Source organism: Primulina tabacum, chromosome 1, assembly GCF_025594145.1.
Source record: "Primulina tabacum isolate GXHZ01 chromosome 1, ASM2559414v2, whole genome shotgun sequence".
NCBI classification, from domain to species: domain Eukaryota; kingdom Viridiplantae; phylum Streptophyta; class Magnoliopsida; order Lamiales; family Gesneriaceae; genus Primulina; species Primulina tabacum.
Genome location: NC_134550.1, coordinates 29,645,195 through 29,659,253, shown reverse-complemented (window position 1 = coordinate 29,659,253; position 14,059 = coordinate 29,645,195). Strand labels below are relative to the sequence as shown.

Here is a 14,059-nt window from a genome sequence, read left to right as displayed (position 1 = left end):
TGACTTAAACCTACATGACCAGCTTCTAAAACATCCGTTCCAGACCACTTATGACCCATGAAACACGCCCCAAATGTTGCTGTAATTTCATGCACATCCTAGCCGTACCTTAGCTGTGACTCTTGAACCAAACCATCGGCCCTACACCTAACCAGCTCGGACCAGCCCCTCCTAGACCATACTCACAAAACTTCCCAGAAACAAGCCGCAAACCCAAGGAAACTCGTTCGGCCCTCTCTTAACTCAACAAAGCTTCCACTCCAGCCTAGAATTCCCTTCATCCTCGACGTGAATAGCCTCTTAGGACCCTCACACACCAGCACTGTAACGTATCATTCTTTTAAACTATTTAAAATTTGCGGAAAAATATAAATTTTCTTAAATACAAAATAAAATTTCAAATTTGCATCAAAATAACTTGCTCATCCAAAAATATTTGCAATAAAAACAACCAAAACGAAGTTTGCCAAAAGTAATAATCGTTTAAACATCATAAACCACTTCATGAAATTAGATTATTAAAAATCGTCATGCATAAAATCTTAAAACATGGGCGGTCCTCGGGTTTAGCCCCCTGCGCAGTCCAAGCCGGCTCATTGGTCCCCACCCCTCATCTCCTCAAAGTCATCCTCACCTGCATCGATCAAGTCTAGTGAGTCTAAAGACTCAACACGTATAAACTGGATATAGCAAGTAATACTTAATAAAACCACATGCATCTCTAAAGTAGGGCTTACATACTTGAAACGTGAACATAATAGCATAAACATACTTGCAACTTGAACGTAATAGCATAAACATACTTGAAACTTGATCGTAGTAGCATAAACGTAGACGTGCCATCATCATAAAACTTTTCATAAACATGCTTGCTTCATACATACTTGAACATACATAAACTTCATCATTTTGCGTAGAAATATGTTTTAAAGCAAGTGACCCATACATAAATGCGCCTGATCAGACTAAACCATAGTACTAGGCTGACAGGAAAAATCCACTGCCACATACATGAGATCCCCGGTCATGCTTTATCGGGTGGATTGGTCCCTGGTCATACTTTACCGCTTTCAAATCTTGATCTAAACCCGGTCATGATTTACCGGGGTGGAGAGGTCCTTGGCCACGTTAACTGACTTCCAAACCTGTTCATAATTTGGTCACAAGACATTTAGCAACCTCAAAAACATAAAATATTTTCTTTTGCACGTCGAACATACTTACATGGCGTTGAGGGATTTATTGGATCTCGCTTGGGGACACTGCTGCACATACTAACATGAGTACGAATACCTACCTTGCATAGCATAGACGTATAGTCATGCTCACACCCAAAAATGACAAATTTCCTTATGACATTCTAAATCTCTCGGGACTCGACCTCGTTTAATCATCGTACTAAATCATGACATCAAAACCCCAAAACAATCCCTAAAAAAAATTAATTTTTTTTATAGGACACGGACCCCGTGTAAGGGTCCATGTCGGGGTCCGTGTAGGTGCTGGAAATTCGCATTTTGAAGAAAAAAGTGCACGGACCCCGTGCCAGGGTCCGGCTACGGGTCCGTTTACCTACTGGAATCGCGAACCAACGGAAATTCACTACAGTTATGGCTTATTCCTCCTAACTCGATCATACGGACCGTGAACCAATGCCTCGAAACCCATCCTAGGATGCTATGACACTTATTCAAACTCAAACAAACGTCCCAAAACAACTACGCATCATAAACAACGCAACCCAATCCGTGAACTCGACATTTGACACCAAAACGCATCCTACGACTTCTATTGCAACCAAGTGCCAATCGATGCGATCCGACACACCAAAAACCATCTCAATATCATACTCAACATACTTAAATGCAGCAGTGATCACCCGTCAGTTTCCGACGAAGCATGCAACAATAAAACTTCAAGAACACATCAAGAACGCATTTTCAGAAAATCGCAGTTTGAGCAGTCCCACGAAAACGATCATAACTCACTCATTTCTTATCCAAGTATTTCGAATTTACTGTCAAATCGAAGGTATCGAAAATTTCTATGTTTTATATGTTGAAAGTTTTTCCATAAAATCGCAGTATTTAAAATGACAGAAAATTTCGAGTTTTCAAATCTAAAATCGTTTCAAAACCGATCCAACAAAATTTTCTCAAACATTTTACAACATACATGGATTTTTATGCATAATAAACATAAGAACATATAATATAACAAGATCGATGCAGAAACAAAATATTATACGTGCCTTTTGATATTTAAAGTTACCGAAACGACGATAACGAAGCTGGAAAGATGCGAGGTTGATCTGGAACGATTTGTGGCTCGATTTTCTTGAAGAAAACTCAACGAGATGTTTTGGAAAAATGTAGAGGAAAGGGGCGGCTGCTCAAGCTCTATGTACCCTAGGTTTTTCTTTCAAAAATTAAAACAAAACAAATGACATATGTCTGTGTGTGTCTCGGATGTGTATTGTGTGTAAAAGTGTGTGTGTGCGCGTGTGTTTAGTTAAATTAGGGGAATAGAATTGGCTTAATTAGTAATTAACAACTAATTAAACATGCTAACTCTTATTTTAAAATAAAATGCACAAGTGTCATATCTTTAAAAGTTTAAAATCATTAAATCACCTAATAATTAAATTAGGCTTTTAAATGCTAAAAATTAACTAAATATTTTAAAATGCCCCCATTCTAACTAAAAATAAAATACCATATTTTAAAATTTCCAAAAATTGTCGTCGGTGTCTTTTCCTCGATCCCGTATCGAATAATTTTCTGAAACATGAAACTCAAGGAAACATTTTAACGTGCATCACATAAACATAAATAATTTAAAATAATACAATTTCATAAAACATGCATCGCTAAAATCATTTTAAAATTAAATAAATAATTTAACCATTAAATAAGTGCATGAGTTTTACGTGTACTGAATTTGGGCTCTACAGTTCCTCCCCCACTTAAATAAATTTCGTCATCTAAATTAAATCTTACCAAACAGTTCCGGGTAGCGATTTCTCATCTCTGCCTTGGTCTCCCAAGTGGCTTTCTCCACTGATTGATTCAGCCACCGGACCTTGACCAGCTTAGTTACTTTGTTCCTGAAGTCTCCGCTCTTGTCTGTCTAGGATTTGAACAGGTCTTTCCTCAAACGACAGATCCAAAGCAAGCTGTAACAGCTCAGAGCTCAAAACATGCGAAGGATTAGCTAGGTACTTCCTCAGCATCGAGACGTGGAATACATTGTGTACACCGGCCAGATTCGACGGTAGGGCAACACGATAAGCTAGTGTCCCAATTCTGTCAAGAATCTCGAACGGTCCAATGAATCTCGGGCTAAACTTACCTCTCTTCCCAAAACTCATAACACCATTCATGGGTACTATCTTTACGAAAACGTGATTGCCTACGGCAAACTCAAGATCCCTTCTCCTCTTGTCAGCATAACTCTTTTGACGACTCTGGACGATGTTCATCCAGTCTTGGATCTTGACCACCACATCTGCAGTCTGCTGAACAATCTCTGGACCAAGTTTTGATCTCTCACCGACTTCATCCGAATGAATCGGTGATCTGCACTTCCTCCCATACAATACCTCGTAGAGAGCCATACCTATAGATGATTGGAAAGTGTTGTTGTAGGTAAACTCCACTAGAGGTAGCTTCGATTCCCGATTCCCATGGAAATCGATCACATAGGCTAGCAAAAAATCCTCCAAAATCTGAATCACTCGCTCAGACTGACCATCTGTCTGAGGGTGGAAAGCTGTACTGAATAGCAACTTCGTCCCCATGGCTGAGTGCAAACCCTTCCAAAAGGACGATGTGAACCTCGGGTCCCTGTCGGACAAAATAGAAATTGGGATTCCGTGCAATCGAACTATCTCCCTGATATAGAGCTCCACATACTGCGTCATGGAGAAAGTCGTCTTCACTGGCAAAAAGTGTGCCGACTTAGTAAGTCTATCCACTATAACCCAAATGACATTGGATCCTCTGACTGACCTCGGAAAACCAACAACGAAATCCATGGTGATATTCTCCCACTTTCACTCAGGAATAGGGAGTGGCTTAAGCATCCCTGCTGGCCTCTGATGCTCTGCCTTCACCTGCTGACAAGTGAGACATTCAGACACAAATCGGCATATGTCTCTCTTCATACCTGGCCACCAATAAAGAATCTGTAAATCCTTGAACATCTTTGTACCTTATGGGTGAATGGAATACAGAGATGCATGTGCCTCTGTAGGAAAATCCTCTTTGATCGAAATAACACTAGGCACCCACATCCTTCCTCTGTACTTCACAATACCATCGGACACTGTGTAGAGTACACTGCCCTTGGCTTCATCCTTCAGTCTCCATTTCTGTAAGTGCTCATCTGAAGACTCACCTCTATGGATTTGGTCAAACAATGAAGATTGGACTGTCAGATTAGACAGCTTAGGAGTTCTGCCCTTAGGATAAACCTCTAACCCAAATCTCTGAATCTCTAACTGAATAGATCTCTGTACTAACAGCTGCGCTACGACTGCAACTTTTCTACTCAAGGCGTCTGCCACTACATTAGCTTTCACTGGATGGTAGCTAATTTCACAATCTTAGTCTTTCACTAACTCTAACCACCGTCTTTGTCTCATATTTAGCTCTTTTTGCGTGAAAAAATACTTGAGACTCTTGTGATCAGTGAATATCTGACATTTCTCGCCGCACAAATAATGTCTCCATATCTTCAACGCAAAGACAACGGCGGGTAACCCAAGATCACGAGTCAGATAATTCTTCCCATGCACTTTCAACTGTCTGGAGACTTAAGCTATAACCCGACCATCATGCATAAAAAATGCGCCTAACCCGAGCTTAGAAGCATCGGTGTACAACACAAAATCGCCTTGCCCTGATGGCATGGCTAAAACTGGCGCTGTAATAAGAGCTTGCTTCAAAGTATCAAAGCTCTTCTGGTACTCTCCACTCCATATGAATTTAGCATTCTTTTTAGTCAATGAAGTGAGTGGCACTGCTATCGAAGAAAATCCCTGAATGAATTTTCTGTAGTAGCCTGCTAAGCCTAGGAAATTGCGGATCTTTGACGCATTCTTCGGCTCAACCCGTTACTTAACCGCTGCTACCTTAGCTGGATCCACCTCAATGCCGCTGCTAGAAATTACATGCCCCAAAAACACTATCTTATCCAACCATAATTCACACTTACTGAATTTTGCAAACAACTTGCGACTCTTCAAGACCTGCAAAACTGTATCCAAGTGCTGACAGTGCTCCTCATGGCTCTTCGAGTAAATAAGAATGTCGTCGATGAACACTATGACGAACTGATCTAGGTAGGGCTGGAATACTCGGTTCATAAGGTCCATAAATATAGCTGGAGCATTAGTCAGTCCGAATGGCATTACTAAGAACTCCTAATGCCCATATATAGTCCTGAAGGATGTCTTATGAACATCTGTATCTTTTACCTTCAGCTGATGATACCCTGATCGAAGATCTATCTTAGAGAACACTGTAGCTCCCTGCAACTGATCAAACAAATCCTCGATCCTTGGAAGTGGGTATTTATTCTTGATCGTTACCTTGTTCAGTTCTTGGTAATCGATACACAGTCTCATGCTCCCATCTTTCTTCTTTACGAAGAGTACTGGTGCGCCCCATGGTGAGAAACTAGGGCGAATGAATTCCTTGTGAAGAAGCTCCTGAATCTGCTGTTTGAGTTCTAACATCTCGGCTGGAGCTAGTAGGTATGGTGCCTTAGAAATTGGCACAGTGCCTGGCACAAGATCAATAGAAAACTCCACCTCTCTCTCTGGTGTAAGGCCTGTGACGTCATCTGGAAAAACGTCAGGAAAATCTCTGACCACTGGCACATCAGATATCGACGGAGTGGGTACGTCAGGTGCAGAAATAATACTGGCCAAGAAAGCCGACACCCCTTGTGAATAAGTCTTCGTGCCTGCATGCAATAGATCATGCGAGGGAAACTTCTCCATCTATCTGGCTCAAAGAGAAACTACTCCATGCCCAAAGGTCTTACCAACACTGACCTTTTCTGGAAATCAATAAGAACTCTGTTCTTCGTCAGCCAGTCCATTCCCAAGATAATATCAAAATATGGCATCGGCAACACGATTAGATCGACATACACTAGGTGGCCTTGCAGCTCTAGATCGATGTCTCTGACCACGCTAGTAGCTGATAATTCTTCCCTGATGGGACTATCACTGAATAGCTCACGTCGAGTCCAATAGATTTGACGTCTAGATGATTAGCGAATGTCTCCGAAATAAAAGAGTGAGTGGCCCCTGAATCTATCAAGGCCTTCGTGGCTATTCTCTTTATGAAAATATTTCCTGAGAGACGTAGGTACAACTCATATGGTTTCAATTGCCGTGAGGCATAAGCGATTACTTGACCCTCTTGCATAAGCACACACCCCAATCCTTCCTTTGATGCGTCGCTGTATACAGCGAAATTTTTACCTTCCTCGGGAAGAATGAGTACTGGTGTGGATGCGAGTTTTGTCTTTAGGGTTTCGAAACTCTTTTCACAAGCTTCATTCCAAATAAATTTCGAATTTTTCTGAGTAAGTTTGGTGAGTGGAATGGCTATTGAAGAAAATCCTTCCACAAATTTTCTATAGTAGCCTGCTGATCCCAGAAAACTTCTTACTTCAGTCACTGTCTTTGGTTGTGGCCAATCCTTGATTGCCTCTACCTTCTTAGGGTCTACTGACACTCCTAATTCAAAAATTATATGCCCTAAGAACGCCACACTTTTTAACCAAAATTCACATTTCTTGAATTTGGCGTATAGTTCCTTTTCTCGAAGTGTCTGCAAAGTGAGACTGCAGATGCTCTTTGTGTTCTTCTTCACTTCGTGAGTACACAAGGATATCATCTATAAAGACAACCACAAACTTGTCGAGATATGGTTTGAATACCCGATTCATCAGGTCCATGAATGCTGCAGGGGCATTTGTTAGGCCAAAAGGCATTACCGTGAATTCGTAATGTCCATATCTTGTCCTAAAAGCAGTTTTAGGGATGTATTCCGCTTTGACCTTCAACTGATGGTAACCAGATCTCAGATCTAGTTTTGAGAAGACCTTGGCTCCCTTTAACTGATCAAAAAGATCATCTATTCTTGGGAGTGGGTACTTATTCTTTATGGTGATCTTGTTCAACTCCCGGTAGTCAATACATAGCCTCATGCTTCCGTCCTTTTTCTTTACAAAAAGCACTGGGGCTCCCCATGGGGATGCACTGGGGCGAATCTGCTTCTTGTCTAATAATTCATGCAGTTGCTCCTTTAGCTTCTTTAATTCAGCTGGAGCCACTCGGTATGGTGCCTTTGATATTGGTGCAGCACCAGGGACCAAATTGATTTCAAATTCTACTTCCCTATCTGGTATCTCTCCCGGTAGTTCCTCGGGTAAAACGTCTGAAAATTCTTGAACAATCGGAATATCCTCCAACCTTGGGACTTCTTCTTCTTTGATTTCATTGATCACTGCCAGATAAATTTATTGTCCTCCTCTTATGGCTTTCCAGGCTTGTGAGGCAGATAACAGAGATTTTCTTTCTTTTGATTTTCCATGGAATAAAATCTCTTCTTCATGAGGAGTCTGGAGTCTAACATTTTTCTTTTGGCAGTCCACAATGGCATGGTATTTAGCTAACCAGTCCATTCCAAGAATGATGGCAAACTCAACCATATTGAGTTGAATCAATTCTGCTTCAAAAATTTGTTTGCTGATACAAATTTTACAGTTTTGATACACTTTTTGGGTCTCAATTATTTTACTTGCAGGTGTTGCTACTCTTAATGGTTCACTAAGAGTATCATGTTCGAGTTTAAGCTTCTTAGCAAACCTTCTAGACACGAATGAGTGTGTACCACCACAATCAAATAAGGTATAAGCAGGCATTTCATTGAGTAAGATAGTACCTGCCACCACTTCATTGGTATCATCAGCTTCCTCTTGGGTGATTGCATATACCCGTGCATTGGTCTTGTTTTCATTTTTCTTGTTGGACCCCGTCCCTTTGTCCTTGTGGTCAGGACAATCTTTAATTCTATGACCCACCTTTCCGCACTTAAAACAAGCGCCCGTCTTCCGATAACATTCTCCAACATGTTTCTGTCGACATGTATCACACCACTTTCCTTCGGTGTTACCAGCACTGCTAGAATTTCCTTTGAAAGACCCACCTGAATAATTTGGTTTCTTAAACTTGGGACCGTTCTGAGTAGATTGACTGCTCATCGGTCTTTTGTTCTTGTTTTCATCCTCGCATCGCTTGATATCAGTTTCTGCGCTCATTGCAACGCCCATCAGATCCGCAAAATTGTTTGGCTTGAATACTGCCAAGCCGACTGAATTCGACTGTTGAGTCCCTTTTTGAAACGATGCATTTTTAACGTCTCATCCGACATGATCGTTGGGACATAGGTTCCTAGATCGTTGAACCGGGAAGTGTATTCCATTACTGACATGTCCGGAGCCTGTTTGAAATTCTCGAACTCACTCAACTTCTGTAGTCGAAACTCAGCTGGATAATATTGTTTCAAAAATTCTCTCTTAAAAATCTGCCATGTGATTTCTTCCACTTCTGCCAAGGATGGCGACACAGTTTCCCACCATTTTCTAGCTCGGTCTTCCAAAAACGGTGTTACAACCTCCACTCTCAGTTCTTCAGATATCTCCAGTAAATGTAGTTGTGTTTCGACGTTCTTGAGCCAGTTGTGGCTGACCTCTGGGTCTGGGTTCCCATCAAAAGTTGGAACTCGATTCCTTCTGAGAGATTCGTAATGGTACTTAATCCCACGCGGTTGCGGTTCAGGTGGTGGTTGGATGGCGTTAGCCAATGAGTTCACGAATCCTTGCAATGTCGCAGCTACGATAGTGGCTATTGCCATCATATCCTCTTGACTGAGATTCAATCTTGGTGGTGGTGGTGGTGGGTTTTCATCTTGGTTGGCGCCACGAGGGTTACGGTTGTTTCGGGGTGGTCTACCTGCCATTTCCTATAAACAGGTATTTTATTAATTTGTTTGCCACAATATTTAATCAAAGAAATAATTTCATTAAATTGTAAAATTTTTCATACAACCAAATATTTTTCAAAATGATTAATCAAATATTTCTAGATACAATCGAAGCCTATTCTAGAACTTTCTCTCCCTACTCGTCTATTACTTCTCCGTCTCCTACTGCCTCGTTAATTTCTTCCTCCACAGGGTTCTCTTCCAGTTGTTCTATGAGTTCTTCCATATTGACCATCTCATTTTGTAGATGCTCGATGTAATTCTGCAATTGTGTGTTGTGGTGATCGAGATTGTTTACTTGATCCTGTAGTTCTTGTATTGTTGATTGACTCACTTTTTCATCGATTTCTTGCTCTTCAATCCGTTCCTGAAGACGACGTTGGGTTTTGAGAAGACTATTTTCCCGAATTTCGAGCGTAAAAATCCTATCTTGCGCTTTCTTCAACTCTTGCTTGGTGATCTCGTGCTGACGCTCTGACTCTAGATGATAAGCCGCGTAACTTCTAATGTCTTCGCGTAGTTTCTTCTCTTCCACTCTGGCCTCACGAAGATCCTCCATCATGCACACGTTATTTCCGTCCAACTGATAGTTATCTCTTTCAAGTTTATCATTCTTTTCTTTCAGTGTTTTAATTTCTGACTCCTTTTCTTGAAGTTGTTTCTGAAGTTCATTTATAATGCTTTGAAAGTTCATGTTGGTTTCCTATAAAAACATTTAAATAAGATACTCATCCATTCTTAAATATGCAATAAGATAATAGAAAGTTTAAAAATAGTTTGGTACTCATATTATTTTCTTAGTCACAAGTTTACTACAATCCAGATACTTTATTATAATGCTAATCTAATCGATCATCTCTCCGCCGTCGCTGTCGCTGGCACTGTCGTCTCTGGCCACCTCCATCGGTGCTACCTCCTCTTCCTCCATGTTCTCTATCACCAAATGTAGGTAGTTATTCTGATCCTGAAGTCTGTCCATAGCGCTGTGGAGCTTCGAAATGTACCGATCCTGTTTGGCGTTGTACTCGTCCTGGCGCTGACGGGCCTGAGCAGCACGTCTTCGCTCTATCTCCACTCTCTTCAATAATTCCTTGTTAAGTGAAACTATGCGTGTGATGCAAAGGGAATTGGTCGATATCTGCAACAGCTGGCTCTCCGCCAAGTCCAGATGATGAGTCAATCATTGTACATCAGTCTCAAGCATGTGTCTAATCTCACTAAGCTCTTGTTTCTCCAATCTTTCCTTGGCTAGTTGCGCTTTCAAAGTCGCGATCTCCCTAGTTTGATTAACTATGGTAAGCTGACGCATACGAAGAGCAGCCTGTGCGCGGGTACGAGGAGCAGCCATTTCCTAGGATAAAAATGTAAGTAAAACATCAGAATCATATAAAGGATAGAAAGGCACAAATAGTAGAAACAAAGTTGTCGTGGAAAATTTTTCGATACTCAGAGTTTGTGGAATGATCAAAGGGATAGATCTTTGAAGTCTATTCGAAATTTAGGAAACAGATGAAGGTTAGAATTCAAGAACGGGTGAAAGTTGGACTCAAATTAGGATACACTAGGCTTTTGCCAAAATTCGACTTCGCCAAATTTTGTCTATCAAAATCCCAGCGGGATTATGAACCTGGCGGCTCTGATACCACTTAAATGTCACGCCCCGAGTCCGAAGCATCGGTGACATCCGGCATTGTTTAACAATTAAATTGAAAACAATAAAGCCTCGTATCTAATCAAACTAGTCTTTTTCATAAATAAAGTATTGTCTTACAATGACAATGGAATAAAATACATCAGAGTTTCAAATAGCGGAAACGAAAGAAAAGCAAAATCTTGAGTTCTGATCTTGATCTCCGGTTCACCAACCCCATAAAGCATCTTGCTCTCCTCATCCAATTGCTCCTCATTTTTATCTGAAATTTGTAAGGGGTGAGTGTTTTGGGAAACACTCAGCAAGTGGGGGTCGATCGATTCCAAAGATACATATAGAACTTAGTTTTCTTAAAACGTTCTTTTAACAGACTTTCAAAACTTAATATTCTTAGCTTATCAGGACAGAGACAAATCGAATAAATGACAGAATTCATTAGATGATTCAGAACAATTCAGAAACAGATCAGAACAATTCAGAACAGAACAGATCGGAACAGACAGAACACTGTTACTCATCTCATTTCCATGGTCAAATTGTCCCCAATATGTTAGTTCTCTAAGGGGTGATGCCAGAACATGGTTTTATACCCACCAATGTGGGCCAGAACAGAACATGGTTTTATACCCACCAATGGGGGCCAGACAGAATTACAATTCTCGTCCCATTTCAAATCAATTCGTAACAGTGCAAACAGAATTAAGAGACAACAGACAGAACTTTTCAGATATTCAGATTTCAGAGTTTTCATACTGACACAGCGGAATCAACGAATTTCGAAGCATAAAAGAGAACACATAATCGATCGAAATTTTAAATAGAACAGATAGCAATTTTCGAAAATGAAGACACAATACATGCATGTCATGATATACATATTAAAGTTTTAAAATACAAACGAATATATATCAAAAGTCCACTTACTGTATTTGCAGATTTTGATACAACACGTCTTCTCAAAAATCGGGCAGCACTTCAGCGTAACTTTAACGAATTCTGTTGTTGATCGAGCAGCACTTCGATGCAAGGTTCTTGTACTGGACTGCACGAACTTCCTTCTTCTTCTTTGTTTTGCTTGGCCGAAACTTGGAGAGGTTTGAATAGGGTGAAGACCGAATTTTTATGCTTATTTTTGGAGCACATTTCCTTCAACCTTGAAGTCTTATTTATAGGAAATTTTTGGTCCTTTCTCCTCCCCCATGGCCGAACTCTTGTTCCCCAAGAAAGGATTTATTGTGCTCATAATGTAGGTACAAAGTTTCATGCATGAAAATCCAAAATCCCATGCATTCTTCAAGTTCTAGATTAGTCATGAATGTGGCTCAAAATCTCATGTACTCCTTAAATGTGACCTCGATTTTCTAAAGAGTCATTTCCTGCATCATCAATATGTCCTAACCCTTAGCTTCTCCCGCAGCTCCTTCATGGGTTAACGCAAAGGTTATTTCTTGCATACTTAATTTGTCCAAGCCTTTAGCTCATCCTTTAGCTCCCTTTTTGGTCTTGTTAGGACAAGCTTGGTTGAGCTGCTTTGAGCTGAAAGATCGAGTCCTTGAGCTGGGGTTTTACTCCTCTCGTGACAATACTTCGATGGATGTGGTTACTTGCAGCTCGGCTTCCGGTTGAGCTCATCCCCGAGCTTTGAAGTTACTTCCACGAGTTACTAGCTGAAAATCTAAGTTCATATTTAAGTTTTATAATTAGAATGAAAGTATTTTGATCTTATATTAAGCTAAGTTTTAAGCTCGTATATTTCTTACCTTATTTACTTGGGATCGTAAAATCTCGGGTTCTCACACTACTGGCCTACAATGTTCAAGGATGCACACACTTATGTTTTGAATTACAATGAATGCCAACGTATTGGTAATATTTCAAGGAGACACGAAATGTCATTGAATAATATTTTAGTCTGTGAATTGTTTGATGTGTAGGGAATTTGATTTCATGGGGCCTTTTCTAGATTCCTTAAGAAATAAATATATTTTGGTGGCTGTGGATTACGTATCCAAGTGGGTGGAAGCAAGTGCTTGTAGAACCAATGACTCTAAGGTTGTGATCCAATTTTTAAAGAAAAATATTTTTGCAAGATTTAGCACACCTAGAGCCATTATTAGCGATGGGGGAACACATTTTTGTAATCGCAATTTTGAATCTCTTTTAGCTAAATATGGGGTCACGCACAAGGTGGCAACACCTTATCATCCTCAAAATAGTGGTCAAGTAGAAGTGTCAAATAGGGAGATTAAAAAATTCTTGAGAAGACTATTGGATCTTCGAGGAAGGAATGGGCTAGTAAATTGGATGATGCGTTGTGGGCATATAGAACAGCATTCAAAACCCCTATAGGAACTTTCCCTTTTCGTTTGGTCTATGGAAAAGCTTGTCACCTTCCTGTTGAACTAGAGCATAGGGCATTATGGGCTACTAAATTTTTGAACTTTGATGTGCAAGCTACAGGTGATCAGCGTCTTCTACAACTCAATGAGCTGGAGGAATTTCGTCTTGATGCATATGAGAATGCGAAAATCTACAAGGAAAAGACAAAGAAGTGGCATGATGCAAGGATTGTGCACATGGAATTTGAGTCTGGACAAAAAGTTCTTCTTTATAACTCTCGTTTGAAACTCATGCCAGGTAAACTTCGTTCCAAATGGTCTGGGCCTTTTAATGTTACTGAAGTTTTTCCATTTGATGTTGTAGAAATCCGTGGAGATTTTGGAATTCTCTTTAAGGTGAATGGACATCGACTGAAAATTTTTCATGAAGGAATTGTGGAGCAAGAGGAGCCAAGTACTCCTTTGCACGATCCAACCTAATTTATAAATGGAGTTGTCTAGCTATAGACAATAAATTTAGCGCTTGCTGGGAGGCAACCCATTGATTTATTTTATTAGTTTTTATTTTAATTTTTTAAGGTTAATCCTCGGTGATTTTGGTGTGTGTAGAGAATATTGGACAGAAGAAAGATGTTTTGATTCTGCAAAGCTTAAACTGTTGAAATAAAATATAACAAGCATTGAGGAATTCTACCGGCCCCATAGAGCACTTCATGGATCTCAAAGCAACACTGTCAGAGAAGTTCTCTCTTGCTATTCTACATCAAAATTTTATATTTTTTTGAATGGCATGAAACTGAGGACAGTGTAAATCTAAAGTGTGGGGGGGAATTACTAAACAACACTTAGCATGCATTTCAATGTTTAATCCTCGGGCATGAAATTTTTTTTTCTGGTTATTCTTTGAGAAACTGCACTAGTGATTAAATGATACACTAATTGACTTTCTAGATTTTTGAACACTCAAGAAATTACATCACATAGAACTGATTGAGATGAGCTGT

The 14,059-nt window shown here is 40.2% G+C and overlaps 1 protein-coding gene across 1 annotated transcript; it reads left to right on the top strand.

Annotated features, from left to right (window-relative positions):
* The first annotated feature begins 12,527 nt into the window (after positions 1 to 12,527).
* Positions 12,528 to 13,535, top strand: LOC142507378 (uncharacterized). Its single transcript, XM_075619501.1, has 3 exons — positions 12,528 to 12,582; positions 12,680 to 12,768; positions 12,981 to 13,535. Exons 1-3 carry the CDS (start codon positions 12,528 to 12,530, stop codon positions 13,533 to 13,535), a joined length of 699 nt encoding a protein of 232 aa, XP_075475616.1.
* The last annotated feature ends 524 nt before the right edge of the window (positions 13,536 to 14,059 follow it).